Source organism: Erythrolamprus reginae, chromosome Z (genome assembly GCF_031021105.1).
Source record: "Erythrolamprus reginae isolate rEryReg1 chromosome Z, rEryReg1.hap1, whole genome shotgun sequence".
In the NCBI taxonomy this organism is placed as follows: domain Eukaryota; kingdom Metazoa; phylum Chordata; class Lepidosauria; order Squamata; family Dipsadidae; genus Erythrolamprus; species Erythrolamprus reginae.
The window spans coordinates 2970668-2986885 of record NC_091963.1 but is presented as its reverse complement, the minus strand read 5'-3'; the positions used below and the strand labels follow the sequence as shown (position 1 = coordinate 2986885).

Sequence of the window (16218 nt, the reverse complement as noted above, 5' to 3'; positions counted from 1 at the left end):
AACAAAGAATGTTCTTTCTGCGCCAGCTCAGGAAGCTCAAACCGCCCAAGGAGCTGCTGATCCAGTTCTACAGAGGAATCATTGAGTCTGTTATCTGCACCTCCATAACTGTCTGGTTCAGTTCTGCAACCCAACAGGCCCAACACAGACTTCAGAGGGGAATCAGAACTGCAGAAAAAACCATTGCTGCCAACCTGCCTTCCATTGAGGACCTGTAGACTGCATGAGTCAAAAAGAGGGTGGGGAAAATATTGACTGACCCCTTGCATCCTGGACATAAACTGTTTCAATTCCTACCCTCAAAATGTCGCTACAGAGCACTGCACACCAAGACAACCGGACACAAGAACAGTTTTTTCCCGAACGCCATCACTCTGCTAAACAAATAATTCCCTCAACACTGTCAGACTATTTACTAAGTCTGCACTTCTATTTCTACCAGTTTTTTCTCATCATTCCTATCATCCATTTCCTCCCACTTATGACTGTATGACTGTGACTTGTTGCTTGTATCCTTAAGATTTTTATTAATATTGATTGTTTCTTCATTGCTTATTTGACCCCTATGACAATCATTAAGTGTTGTACCACATGATTCTTGACAAATGCATCTTTTTCTTTTATGTACACTGAGAGCATCTGCACCAAGACAAATCCCTTGTGTGTCCAATCCCTCTTGGCCAATAAAATTCTATTCTATTCTATTCTATTCCAATGTGGTATATATAGCCACTACTTCCTATGCAATCACCCTTCACATGATCCATGAAATGGACCCATGCAGACCTAGAACACAATAATGAAAAACACTAAAAACATACTAATTTTAAAGAATTTTCAAAAATTAAAGCCAAAATCGGGGGTGTTGTGTCCCCCCCCCCCAAAAAAAAGGTGGATTCCCCCCGCCCCTTATTTAAGATAAATTTGGTACTGCTTTCTTTTTGGCTGAAGATTCAAATTTGGAAACAGCTTTTATACAAAATATCTGTATGTGCCTTTTTAAAAATCTCATCGTAACAATAATAGAGTTCGAAGGGACCTTCTAGCCCAGGGGTAGGCAAAGTCGGCTCTTCTATGACACGTGGACTTCAACTCCCAGAATTCCTGAGATAGCACGATTGGCTCAGGAATTCTGGGAGTTGAAGTCCACATGTCATAGAAGAGCCGACTTTGCCTACCCCTGGGCTAGTCCAATTCTCTGCTTAAGCAGGAATCATATCAACTGCATCATATTAACACCTGACAGGCAAAATAACCTGGCCGCTGGGAGAAGTTTATTCCCCCTCCCAGTGCCCAAAGAATGGAAGCACTTTATTTGCTCTGGGCAGTCCAATGAAAGGAAAAGCAGGACTTTTTTGAAACCCTGCGGGACAATTTATTGAGGCACTCCGAGTCCTCAGAGAGGGGCGGCATACAAATCTAATAAATTATTATTATTATTATTATTATTATTATTATTATTATTATTGTTGTTGTTGTTGTTGTTATTATTTATTATTCTTATTACTATTATTATTCTTATTACTATTATTATTCTTATTACTACTACTACTACTATTATTGTTATTACTATTATTATTCTTATTACTATTACTATTTATTACTACTACTACTATTATTGTTATTACTATTATTATTCTTATTACTATTACTATTTATTACTACTACTACTATTATTGTTATTACTATTATTATTCTTATTACTATTACTATTTATTACTACTACTACTACTATTGTTATTACTATTACTATTACTATTTATTACTATTACTACTACTACTACTACTACTACTACTACTATTATTATTATTATTATTATTATTATTATTATTATTATTATTATTAAAAAATGGGACTGTCCTGCCAAAAGCCAGACATCTGATCCCCTTATTTTAAGAGGGTGCCTGCCTTCCTAGCCCAGGCAGGGACTTACTTGCTGTGAGGTTTCCCCAAACGCCAGTCTCCCTCGTACGTGGCGCCCTTGAACCGCCCTTCGGCCCTGAATGCGAAGGTGGCAAATCGGCAGAGCTGGGAGACGAAGGATTTGCCCTCATCGCCCCACATGGGGAGGTCTCTCTTGTCCGCCAAGGCCTGGCCCACCGCCCGGTGGATCTTCCATTGCCACACTGCCTGTAGAGGGGGGACACGATACGGAAGGGAAATAAATGAATGAAAAGAAGTAGGGAGGGAGGGACAGAGAGCAAGAAAAAAAAAGACAAGAAATGTCGTTTGGCGGGACCCAGGAGAAGAGCCTTCTCTGTGGCGGTCCCGATCCTCTGGAACCAGCTCCCCCCAGATATCAGAGTTGCCCCCACCCTCCTTGCCTTTCACAAGATCTTTAAAACCCACCTCTGTCGTCAGGCATGGGGGAATTGAAATTTCCCTTCCCCCTAGGCTTATAGAATTTATACATGGTATGCTTGTATGTATGAGTGGTTCTTTAAATTGGGGTTTTTTAGATTGTTTTTAATATTAGATTTGTTTACATTGTCTTTTTATATTTTATATCGCCCCGAGTCTTTGGAGAGGGGCGGCATACAAATCTAATAAATACAAATACAAGAGAGAGAGAGAAAGTGAGAGAGAAAAAGTGTGAGAAAGAGAAAAGAAAGGAAAAAAGAAAGAGAAAAAGAGACAAAGGAAGCGAGAAAGAGTGAGACAGAAAGAAAGGAGAGAGAGAGAAAGCGGGAGAGAAAAAGAAAGAAGTGAGGAAAAAAGAGACAGAAAGAGATTGAGAGAGAGAGAGAAAAAAGAGAGAAAGTGAAGGAGTGAGTGAGTGAGTGAGTGAGTGAAAGAAAGAAAGGGAGAGAAAGAGAGAGAAAAAGAAAGAATAGAGAAAAATGACACAGAACGAAAGTGAGAAAGAATGAGTGAGAAAGAAAGGGGGAGAGAAAGAGAAAAAAGAAAGTAAGAAAGAGTGAGTGAGAGAAAGGAGAGAGAGAAATAGGGAGAGAAAAGGAGACAGAAAGAAAGAGTGAGAGAAAGAAAAAAAGAGAAAAAAGAGACAGAAAGAGAAAGAATGAGTGGGTGAGAGAAAGAAAGGGAAAGAGAAAAAAGAAGACAGAAAGTGAAAGAATGAGCGAGTGAAAAAAGAAAGAAAGGGAAAGAAAGAGAAAAAAGGAGAAAAAGAGACAGAAAGTGAAAGAGAAAGAGAAGAGAAAGTCAGAGAAAGGGTATGTGAGAGAAAGCGTATGTGTGTGTGTGTGTGTGAGAGAGAGAGAGAGAGTGCCCCCATTGACTTTGTCACAGAAGTGGATCACATGACCCTGGGAATTGCAACCGTCATAAGTACATGCCTGTTTCCAAGCATTTGAATTTTGATCACCTGACCGTGGAGATTATGCAATGGTCACCACTGTGAATGAAAAAGGTCACCATTTTCAGAGTGACATTGTAATTTTAAACGAACTGTTGTAAGACGAGGACTGCCTGCCTTTCGTATCCACCACCCAACGCCATCAATCACTCACTCGGGCTTCTGGTCCTTTGGCCAACAGGAAGAAATTCTCTTCCGGAGTCACAAGGTTTAAAGTATGGCTGCAAAAGAACAAAACAACAATAAATTAATTAAAAATGATTGACGTTCTGCAGTAAAAATAGTTTCACTTTTTAAAAAACTTTGAACATGGAAGGAAGCATCTGGATGAAGGAAGGTTTTCCGATCCTTGAATTTTTATCAATTAATCCAAATGCTTTTTTCCTCCCAAATACATGAAGTCCTCCACTTACAGCCATTTGCTTAGTGACATAGAAACATAGAAACACGGAAGAATGATGACAGAAAAAGACCTCGCGGTCCACCTAGTCCGCCTTTATACTATTTCCTGTATTTTATCTTAGGATGGATCTATGTTTATCCCAGGCATGTTTAAATTCAGTGACTGTGGATTTACCAACCAGGCCTGCTGGAAGTTTGTTCCAAGTATCTACTCCTCTTTCAGTCAAATATACTTTTGACTAACCTCAGATTATGTCCCCTTGTTCTTGTGTTCACTTTCCTATTAAAAACACTTCCCTCCTGAACCTTATTTAACCCTTGAACCTATTTAAATGTTTCGATCATGTCCCCACTTTCCCTTCTGTCCTCCAGACTATACAGATTGAGTTCATGAAGTCTTTCCTGATAGGTTTTATGCTTAAGACCTTCCACCATTCTTGTAGCCCGTCTTTGGACCCGTTCAATTTGATCAATATCTTTTTATAGGTGAATTCTCCAGAACTGGACACAGTATTATTCCAAATGTGGTCTCACCAGCGCTCTATACAGCGGGATCACAATCTCCCTTTTCCTGCTTGTCAGAAATCACTACCCCTAAATCCTTCTCTTTTGAAGTTTTTGCTAACACAGAACTGCCAATACAATACTCAGATTGAGGATTCCTTTTCCCCAAGTGCATTATTTTACATTTGGAAACATTAAACTGCAGTTTCCATTGCTTTGACCATTTATCTAGTAAAGCTAAATCATTTACCATATTACAGATGCCTCCAGGAATATCAACATTAAACCGCAGTTTCCATTGCGGTGACCGTTCAAACCTAACAACGGGCACTGAAAAAAAGAGACCTAGGAGCAATTTTTACACTTACGACCGCTGACCCCCATTTATTATGGCGGAAGTGTCCTGGGATCACATTATCTCCTTTTTTAGCAATCTTCTGACAGGCAAAGTTAAAGGGAAAGCTGGATTCACTTAACAACCACATAACTATCTTAACAACTGCAGTGATTCACTTAACAACTATCAGAAGAAAGATCGTAAAATGAGTGCGTGGAAAACTCAATTGTCTCATTTAGCAACAGAAGTGTCGGGTTCAGTTGTGGTCATAACTTGGAGACTGCCCGTATGTGCAAGGACCATTTGCAGCGCTGTTGTATGTCACTAAACAAATAGTCGTAAATCAAGGGCTAATTTGAAAGATAGTAAATTTCCCCCTGGCAATAAATGGGGAAATGAGACTAAATTTTTCCTCTGCTCTACATAAGCAAATTGAATTAATTTTACTCACTTTCCGGTTTTGCTGGAAGCTGGCTCAACCCACAGAAGCTTCAGATCGAAACTCTGGAAGTTATTCCCCTAAAAAAAATTTATTGAGGATTGAAATTTAAAAGAAAAAGAAAAAAGCCTCAAAACAATTAATTTAAAAAAACCTCTTTGCTTGAAGGGAGTAACTGGTACACAGGTTTCTAGTTCCTGGGGTTTCTTAATTCTCAGGAGGAGAGACTAGATGGTCTCAGGTATGAATCCCTCCTCTCATCTCGAATGGCACAGGTATCATGGGATGCAAACGGGAGGCTTGTGATAAAAACAGGCTTGAGAAATCTCCAGGATTTCCAGAATTGCAACCAATATGTAGGAAAAGAAAGAATACCTCCGGAACTGCCTTCTACCGCACAAATCCCAGTGGCCGATAAGGTGCCACAGAGTTGGCCTTCTCCAGGTACCATCGGCGAAACAATGCCATCTGGCGGGACCCAGGGGGAGAGCCTTCTCTGTGGCGGCCCCGGCCCTCTGGAATCAACTCCCTCCAGAGATCAGGACTGCCCCCACCCTCCTTGCCTTTCACAAACTCCTAAAAACCCACCTCTGCCGCCAGGCATGGGGAAATTGATTCCCCCAGGCCGTTGCATTTTATGTATGGTTTGTTAGGTTGTATGATTGGTTTTTATATTAAGGCTTTTAACTGTTCTGTTTTTTAATGATTGGATTTGTATACTGTTGCTGTGAGCTGCTCCGAGTCTTCGGAGAAGGGCGGCATACAAATCTAATAAAGAATAATAATAAAAGGTGGAGGAGGAAGAAGAGGATGAGTGGGAGGAGGGAGAGGTTGGAAGAGGAGGAGGAAGAAGAGAAGATGGAAGAGGAGGGGAGGAAGAGGAGCAGGGGAGGAGAATGAAGGGAAGGTGAAAGAGGAAGGGCAGGAGAAAGAAGAGATGGTGGAAGAGGAGGAAGAGCAGGAGGAGGAAGAACAAAAGGTGGAAGAGGAGAGGGAGGAGGAGGAACAATAGGTGGAGGAGAAGGAGAGGGAGGAGGAGGGAGAAGGTGGAAGTGGAGGAGGAGGACGATGAAGAACAAATGGTGGAAGGTGAGGAGAAGAGGGGGGGAGGAGGAGGAAGAAGAGAAGATGGAAGAGGAAGAGGAGGAAGAACAAAAAAGGTGGAAGAGGGGAGGGAGGAGGAGGAAGAAGAGAAGGTGGAAAAGGAGGAGGAGGAAGAAAGTGAAAGTGGAGGACAACGAAAAATAAATGGTGGAAGCCAAGAAGAAGGAGGAGGAGGAAGAAGAGAAGGTGCAAGAGGGGAGGGAGGAGGAAGAAGAAGAGAAGGTGAAAAAGGAGGGGGACGATGAAGAACAAATGGTGGAAGGTGAGGAGAAGAGGGAGGAGGAGGAAGAAGAGAAGGTGCAAGAGGAAGAGGAGGAGGAAGAGGAGGGCAAGGGTCCCCAGCAGAGAGCAACCCAAACTCTTGCCTGGATCAAGACCAGGGCATCGTTGAAGAGGAGGACACGGTCCGTTCTGCCGCTGAGGATGGGGATGCTTTCACTGTCTTCCAGCAATCGTCTCTCGGGGGTGCAAAGGATGTCCTGCAAGAGGGACAGAGGAAGATACAGGCAGTCCTCGATTAACAACGGTCCGGTTAGCGACTGTTCAAAGTTACAACGGCACTGAAAACAGTGACTTAGCAATTGTTTTTCACACGTACAACAGTTACATCATCTCCGGTGATCCAAATTGGGACGCTAGGCAACCGACTCGCATTTATGACGGTTGTAGCATCCCCTTTGGCAAGCTCCTGACAAACGGGGTATCCAGATTCGCTTAACGACCGTGCCAAACAAGGTGGTTAAATAGGACAAAATTCCCTAATTAGTCATCTTGTTTAGGCAATTGTGGATGTAAGTTGAGGACTATCTTCACTTATATACAAGTAGTCCTCGACGTACAACATTCCATTTAGTGGCCGTTCAAAGTTACAATAGCACTGAAAAAAACATAGAAACATAGAAGATTGACGGCAGAAAAAGACCTCCGGGTCCATCTAGTCTGCCCTTATACTATTTCCTGTATTTTATCTTAGGATGGATATATGTTTATCCCAGGCATGTTTAAATTCAGTCACTATGCATTTACCAACCACGTCTGCTGGAAGTTTGTTCCAAGGATCTACTACTCTTTCAGTAAAATAATATTTTCTCATGTTGCTTTTGATCTTTCCCCCAACTAAGTTCAGATTGTGTCCCCTTGTTCTTGGGTTAACTTTCCTATTAAAAACACTTCCCTCCTGAACCTTATTTAATCCTTTAACATGTTTAAATGTTTTGATTGTGTCCCCCCTTTTCCTTCTATCCTCCAGACTATACAGATGGAGTCCATGAAGTCTTTCCTGATAAGTTTTATGCTTAATAACTGTTGCAAGAAAAGCTGTAAACTCCTCCTTTTATGTATGAGTTTAATTGTTTGTATTTTGTGTGTTTAAATAAAGTTTATTTTTATAAAAAATAAATTTAAAAAAAGAAAAAAACCCGCTTAAATAATGTTTCACTTAGCAACATAAATGTTGGACTTAATTGTTCTTGTAGCCTATACCTAAATTTTGTAACCAATCTTGCCAGTTTCAGATGCAGTTGGGCTAATGTCACACCAGGCTAACAGATGGACAAAAATGACATATTTTTTTCTCCTATCTGCTAGCCTGGGATAATGATGCCATTTCCATGGGACTCCTCTTCCATCCATCCATCCATTCTCTTTTTCTTTTTAAATATTTTTTATTAATTTTCCACTTTTAAGAAAGAAAACACAATAGTAAGTACAGAAGAAAACCAAAGAAAATTAAATTAATAATAGCATATGCAGATATTAGCATTATATTAGCAATAAAGTCACTATATTGATATTATATTAATTATACACTAGGCTATAATTTGTTTCAAGTATATAAATTAGTACATGCTTTCTTCCATTAACAAAATGATTTCATATATACTTCACTGATTTATCATGCAGGCTATATTGCCCCCCTCCCCCAAATTGTAAAGTCTAGATTTTATTTATTACAAACCTCTAAATACAGTGATACCTCATCTTACAAACGCCTTGTCATACAAACTTTTCGAGATACAAACCCGGGGTTTAAGATTTTTTTGTCTCTTCTTGCAAACTATTTTCACCTTACAAACCCACCACCGCCGCTGGGATGCCCCGCCTCTGGACTTCTGTTGCCAGTGAAGCACCTATTTTTGCGCTGCTGGGATTCCACTGAGGCTCCCCTCCATGGGAAACCCCATCTCCGGACTTCCATGTTTTTGTGATGCTGCAGGGGAATCCCAGCAGGGGAATCCTGCAGCGCAAAAACGGGTGCTTTGCTGGCAACGAAAGTCTGGAGGTGGGGTTTTCCAGCAAGGGGAGCCTCAGTGAAATCGCAGTATCGCAAAAACACAGAGGTGCAGAGATGCTGCGATTCCCCTGCAGCATCGCAAAAACACAGAAGTCCGGAGGTGGGGTTTCCCATGGAGGGGAACCTCAGGGGAATTCCAGCAGTGCAAAACCAGGCGCTTCGGCTGGCAAAAGGGTTGAAATTTGGGCTTGCACGCATTAATCTCTTTTCCATTGATTCCTATGGGAAACATTGCTTCATCTTACAAACTTTTCACCTTAAGAACCTCGTCCCGGAACCAATTAAGTTTGTAAGACAAGGTATCACTGTATTTAAGAAAGTAAAAATAATAAACAAAAACGCACCGTGAACTTAGTTCCCACGGACTTCCACAATGCGGCGGTGGAGCCGGCTTCGTCCACAATTTGGCTGATGTAGGAACGCAGCTTTGCAAACTTTTCGGAAGCATCAGCGATGTCTTCTCTCTCTAAGATCTGTGGACAGAAAAAGCCTGAAAGCTGAACTGGCTCGACTCCTTCCGAGTCAAGGTGGACATTGGGAAAAATGGGTCTGAAGCTCTGAAGGTTTCGGATTGACACAATCTGGTGAACTCTGAGTGGGTCCAACTAGCTGTAGGGGAGGGGGAAGAGAGGAAAGGGGGAGGAAGGGGGGAAGGAGGAGAAGGAGGAAGAGGGGAGGAAGAAGGAAAAGAAGAAGAGAAGAGGAGGAGGAGGAGGAAGAGGGGAGGAGGAAGGAAAGAAAGAAGAAGGAGGAGGAGGGGAAGGAGAAGAAGACAAAGACGACGAAGATGAAGGAGGAGGAAGAAGGAGAAGGAGAAGGAGAAGAGGAAGAAGAAGAAGAAGAAGAAGAAGAAGAAGAAGAAGAAGAAGAAGAAGAAGAAGAAGAAGAAGAAGAAGAAGAAGACAAGAAGAACCAGACCTCTGCTTAACCTACAGGTACTTCTTCACATTTGGTACTTGTGTGGTGTTGCAAAATTTTGAACATGCATCCAGGAGTAAAAGGTGAGTAAAGGAGTTTAGCAGTTCATCAATTGGTGAACAAGAACAAGAAGAAGGGGAGGAGGAGGAAGAAGAGGAACAGGAAGGGGAGGAGGAAGGAAAGGAAGGAGGAGGAGGAGGAGGAGGAGGAGGAGGAGGAGGAGGAGGAGGAGGAGGAGGAGAAGAAAAAGAACAACAACCACAAGAAGAAGAAGAACAAGAACAAGGGGAGGAGGAAGAAGGAAAGGAAGAAAGAGGAGGAGGAAGAGGAAGGAGGGGGAGGAGGAGAAGAAGGAGGAGAATTGTATGTCTGGCCTCAGATGTTCTACCTGGTCGGTGGCAGTCTTGAGTTTGGTGAGGACGCAGGAGTATCTCTGCAGGTGGTCTCGGAACGGCTTCTGCAACACCGTGTAAAGTCCGATGGACAGACAGCTGTCAGGTGAGAAGTCAGCAAGGAATTCCTGCAGGGCGGGTTTGTGCAACTTCCAGACATCGCTGCAATCAAAAAGAAAATAGCAAATGTTCTTTTTCCTAGTTTTCTCTTTCTTAATAATGTATTTATCTCTGGTGTGTGTGGTTTTTTTTGTCTTCTTCTTTTCTTTTTGTTAGAATTCCAAACCACCAATCAATCATTATTAAACGTTTGGCCTGGAAAAGCTTTGGAACCCAGTCCAATTATTTTCTACCCTTTAAAAGGGATGGTGAAATATTTCGCACATTTTAACTCTCCAAATGTGTTATTCTTGCCATATCACGATTTTGGTCTCCCAGAAACAGGCTGCAAAAAAAAGATTTCCAGCAGGGATGTTTTGGCCCCGAACAGTTAAATTCAAACCAGAAACATTTGCTTTTTTTTGCTTTGGAGCCCAATTGGCGAACTACTAAACTCCTTTACTCACCTTTTACTCCTGGATGCATGTTCAAAATTTTGCAACACCACACAAGTACCAAATGTGAAGAAGTACCTGTAGGTTAAGCAGAGGTCTGTTATTGATGTTGGCCACTGTAAAATGGCTTGACTTCAACTTCCACAATTCCCAAATCTGCATGGCTCTAGAGCGGTGGACTTCCATTCCCAGAATTCCCCAGCAGCCATGCTTTTAATAGGGGAGGACTTCAACTCCCAGAATCCCTCAGCCCAGCCGGCATGCTTTAAGAGCATGCAACAATTCAATTAGAACATCATAATATTGTTATTCTATATTTTAATTCTATAATTCAGTTAGAACATTGTAAGATAATAATATATTTTAATTCTATAATTCAGTTAGAACATTGTAAGATAATATTGTTATTCTATGTTTTAATTCTATAATTCTATTAGAACATTGTAGGATAATATTGTTATTCTATATGTTAATCCTATAATTCAGTTAGAACATTGTAGGATAATATTGTTATTCTATATGTTAATCCTATAATTCAATTAGAACATTGTAGGATAATATTGTTATTCTATATTTTAATTCTATAATTCAATTAGAACATTGTAAGATAATATTGTTATTCTATATGTTAATCCTATAATTCAATTAGAACATTGTAAGATAATATTGTTATTCCATATTTTAATTCTATAATTCAATTAGATCATTGTAAGATAATATTGTTATTCTATATTTTAATTCTATAATTCAATTAGAACATTATAAGATAATATTGTTATTCTATATTTTAGTTCTATAATTCAATTAGAACATTATAAGCCAATATTGTTATTCTATATTTTAATTCTATAATTCAATTAGAACATTATAAGATAATATTGTTATTCTATATTTTAGTTCTATAATTCAATTAGAACATTATAAGCCAATATTGTTATTCTATATTTTAATTCTATAATTCAATTAGAATATTATAAGATAATATTGTTATTCTATATTTTAATTCTATAATTCAATTAGAACATTGTAAGATAATACTATATTTTAATTCTATAATTCAATTAAAACATTATAAGATAATATTGCTATTCTATATTTTAATTCTATAATTCAATTAGAACATTGTAAAATAATATTGTTATTCTATGTTTTAATTCTATAATTCAATTAGGACATTATAAGGTAATATTGATATTTTAATTAATTAATTAAAATATCAATATTATCTTATAACGCTCCAATTAATTAATTCGACTTCTATGCCGCCCGATCCTGAAGGACTCATGGCGCATTACAACAATATAAATTACAAAAAAACAATTAAAAAGAAATCAAATATGCAATCTAACAATAAAACCCAGATTAAAACCCATAATAAGCTAAATTAAATTAGAACATTATAAGATAATATTGTTTTTCTATACAGTAATTTAATTTTATAGTTCAATTAAAATATCATAAATGAATGTCGTTATTCTGCATTTTAATTTTATCATTCATTATAAGCTAATATTCTACATTTTAATATTTTTATTCTATATTTTGTTTTCTTCTTTCCCTTCTACCCTACGCTTCTCTCTTCCCCTTTTCTTCCCCTACTTGACTTTCAACTGCCTCTTATATTTTTGTCTTTTATGCTTGAATAAATTATTATTTTTTTAAAAAAAGCTTTGAACAATGGCCCAACGTCCACCCCTGTCCACAAGATAGGCTTTGTAGTACTCACTGGACATAAGCATTCAGGAAGGAGTCCGCTTCACGGACGAGATATATGTCGGGGACACCAAAAGATTCGGACGTGCTGTAGGTCTCCTTTAGCTTCCTGTATTTCTCCTCCATCAGATGCCAAATGGCTTGGAAGTGGTTGTTTAACATGAGGAGGAACTTAACATTCTCCAAAGACCCTTTTAAGACAAAACATAGAGGCCCCACATAAGGTGGAAGGATCCAGTTGGGAAAAAGTTTTAATCGTCCAGAAATAAAAGAAATTTGGTGATCTCATATAGAGGTCGTTCTCAACTTAGAAACATAGAAACATAGAAGATTGACGGCAGAAAAAGACCTCCTGGTCCATCTAGTCCCTTAGATACTTCACCAGAAGAGCCCTTCACTCCACCACTCGAAATAGAATACCCTACGAGACTAGACTTTCAATCCTGGGCCTAGAAAGTTTAGAACTAAGACGCCTTAAACAAGATCTAAGTATTGACCACAAGATCATATGCTGCAACGTCCTGCCTGTCGGCGACTACTTCAGCTTCAACCACAACAACACAAGAGCACACAACAGATTTAAACTTAATATTAACCGCTCCAAACTTGACTGTAAAAAATATGACTTCAGTAACCGAGTTGCCGAAGCGTGGAACTCATTACCGGACTCCATAGTGTCATCCCCAAACCCCCAACACTTTACCCTTAGATTATCTATGGTTGACCTATCCAGATTCCTAAGAGGTCAGTAAGGGGCAAGTACAAGTGCACTAGAGTGCCTTCCGTCCCCTGTCCTATTGCTCTCCTATATCTCCTATGCCTTTCTTCTATTCCTATATCTCTTCTTCTATTCTTTCATTGATATGTTCTATTACTATATCTTCTCTTCTATTCTTTCTTAGATATATTTTATAACCTTCATCATGTATTTTACCCGTACAAAATTGAACGGGTCCAAAGAAGGGCTACAAAAATGGTGGAAGGTCTTAAGCATAAAACTTATCAGGAAAGACTTCATGGACTCCACTAAAACCCTCAATTGTGTATTGGACAAAATAAATAATAAAATAAAAAATAGTCTGCCCACATACTATTTCCAGTATTTTATCCAGTATTTTATCCCTAGGATGGATATATCTTTATCCCAGGCATGTTTAAATTCAGTTCTTGTGGATTTACCAACCACGTCTGCTGGAAGTTTGTTCCAAGCATCTACTACTCTTTCAGTCAAATAATATTTTCTCACGTTGCTTCTGATCTTTCCCCCAACTGACCTCAGATTGTGCCCCCTTGTTCTTGGGTTCACTTTCCTATTAAAAACACTTCCCTCCTGAACCTTATTTAACCCTTTAACATGTTTAAATGTTTCGATCGTGTCCTCACTTTCCCTTCTGTCCTCCAGACTACACAGATTGAGTTCATTAAGTCTTTCCTGATACGTTTTATGCTTAAGACCTTCCGCCCTTTTTGTAGCCCGTCTTTGGACCCGTTCAATTTTATCAATATCTTTTTGTAGGTGAGGTCTCCAGAACTGAACACAGTATTATTCCAAATGTGGTCTCACCAGCGCTCTATATAGTGGGATCACAATCTCCCTCTTCCTGCTTGTGATACCTCTAGCTATGCAGCCAAGCATTCTTCTCGCTTTCCCTACCGCCTGACCCCACTGTTCAGCCATTTTGAGACTGTCAGAAAACACTGCCCCTAAATCCGTCTCTTCTGAAGTTTTTGCTAACCCAGAACTGCCAATACAATACTCAGATTGAGGATTCCTTTTCCCCAAGTGCATTATTTTACATTTGGAAACATTAAACTGCAGTTTCCATTGCTTTGACCACTTATCTAGTAAAGCTAAATCATTTGCCATATTACAGTCTTATGACGATACTTATGACCACAACTGAGCCCAACATTTCTGGTGAAACATTTGCTTAAGTGAGTTTTTGACTCATTTCACGATCTTGCTTATCACGGTTGTTAAATGAATCACTGCCATTGGTAAGTCAGCAAGGCAGTTGTTAAGCGAACCTGGCCTCCTCCATTGACTTTGCTGGTCAGACGGTCACATAAGGGAATCACGTGACCCCAGGACAGTGCAACTGTCATAAATACGAGTCATTAGCCAAGCGTCTGAATTTTGAACATGTGACCATGGGAATGCTGCAGCGGTCATAAGTGTGAAAAACAATTGTAAATTATTTTTGTCAGTGCTGGTGTCAAGTTCGAACAGTCACTAAATCAACTGTAAGTAAGTTCTTACAGTTAGTTAATGACTACCTGTAGTTTAGCTGGTAGAGGCATCAGAGAGGATGTTATGCCAATAATAATAATATATTATTATTTTTATTTTTCCTGTGGGATAGAAGTGGGCCAAGTTAAGTACTATATATCATGGGTGTCCAACCTTGGTTACTTTAAGACATGTGGACTTCAATTCCCAGAACTCCTCAGCCAGCCATGAATGAGAGAGTTGGAAGAAGCCAGAAGGGTCATCTAAGAGAGCAAAGTTGGCTGAGGAATTCTGGGAGTTGAAGTCCACAAGTCTTAAGATAACCAAGGTTGGACACCCATGCTATATATACATATTTATTAATATTTTTATTGATTTTTATAATATAAAGCACACGCACAACATATAACATGTGCTCAGTGATCCCACCACCAGACAATCAATCATACCCCACCACCAGTTGGGGGTATTTCTTGTATAAATCATTTAAACCCAAGAGTGAAATATTTCTTTACATATTATAGTGATTCCAACTTGTTTCTTATAGCTTGGTCTTGGATCCCACTCGCCATATATCGTCTTACCTTGTCCCATCGCCCCATCAGCTGTTACAAATCAGTTTCATTAATCGAATTCATCCTTTTATCCGTAATCTCAAATTGAATGTGGTCCACCATATACCTAGGCCAATTTTGCATTGTCCATTTTGTCGCGTGTTTCCACCCCAAGACTATTACCGCCTGAGCGCTTCCTATCGCTGCTTGTTTTATTTCTCTAAATTCTCCCATCTCACTACTTTTTACTAATAATGCCATTTCCTTAGTAATCGTCCATCTTATATTTAATATCGACACCCATGCTATATAGAGAAAACATAGAAACATAGAAGACTGACGGCAGAAAAAGACCTCATGGTCCATCTAGTCTGCCCTTATACTATTTCCTGTATTTTATCTTACAATGGATATATGTTTATCCCAGGCATGTTTAAATTCAGTTACTGTGGATTTACCAACCACATCTGCTGGAAGTTTGTTCCAAGGATCTACTACTCTTTCAGTAAAATAATATTTTCTCATGTTGCTTTTGAACTTTCCCCCAACTAACTTCAGATTGTGTCCCCTTGTTCTTGTGTTCACTTTCCTATTAAAAACACTTTCCTCCTGAACTTTATTTAACCCTTTAACATATTTAAATGTTTTGATCATGTCCCCCCTTTTCCTTCTGTCCTCCAGGCTATACAGATGGAGTTCATTAAATCTTTCCTGATAAGTTTTATGCTTAAGACCTTCCACCATTCTTGTAGCCCGTCTTTGGACCCGTTCAATTTGTCAATATCTTTTTGTAGGTGAGATCTCCGGAACTGAACACAGTATTCCAAATGTGGTCTCACCAGCATTCTATATAAGGGGATCACAATCTCCCTCTTCCTGCTTGTTATACCTCTAGCTATGCAGCCAAGCATCCTACTTGTTTTTCCTACTGCCCGACCACACTGCTCACCCATTTTGAGACTGTCAGAAATCACTACCCCTAAATCCTTCTCTTCTGAAGTGCCTAATTTAAATTGAAACCCTGGATGCAGGCACAGCTGTTTTTCAAGTGACTATACAGGAAGTCCTCGACTTATGACCACAATTGAACCAACTGGAAAGAAAAGGATAATTGGATTATCACCTTCCCCAAATCTGATTGTTTTTCCAAAATGTTTCCTATCCCTCCCCCCACGTTAAATCACCCAGTCTACCCACTAAAGTCATCTACAACTAGCGGAGTACAGATAGTCCTTGAGTTACGACGATTCATTTAGTGACTGTTCAAGTGGCTTATGACCATTGCAGTATCGGGATCAAAATTCAGGCAGTGGTTCATATTTACGGCAGTTGCTATATCCTCTGGGGGGTTATTACTGTTAAGATATTCATGAACGGGGAGAGCCAATGGCCAGCCAATGAAAAAGGATAGCAACAAAATCAGCCAATGGGATCTAACCAGTTCTGAGTCTGTGCAGAGAA

General features: G+C 39.5%; 1 protein-coding gene across 2 annotated transcripts in view; it reads right to left on the bottom strand.

Moving 5' to 3' along the window:
* The window catches only part of ALS2CL (ALS2 C-terminal like), a 62039-nt gene that overhangs the window by 25537 nt on the left and 20284 nt on the right, over positions 1–16218 (bottom strand). For both annotated transcript variants that reach the window (XM_070729612.1, XM_070729613.1), the window contains exons 3-10: positions 11987–12164; positions 10273–10338; positions 9703–9868; positions 8741–8869; positions 6469–6582; positions 5012–5079; positions 3472–3538; positions 1935–2131 (exon numbers count right to left, since the gene is read on the bottom strand). In XM_070729612.1, coding sequence (XP_070585713.1) covers positions 1935–2131; positions 3472–3538; positions 5012–5079; positions 6469–6582; positions 8741–8869; positions 9703–9868; positions 10273–10338; positions 11987–12164 — 985 coding nt within the window. The remainder of the gene's footprint in view (positions 1–1934; positions 2132–3471; positions 3539–5011; positions 5080–6468; positions 6583–8740; positions 8870–9702; positions 9869–10272; positions 10339–11986; positions 12165–16218) is intronic.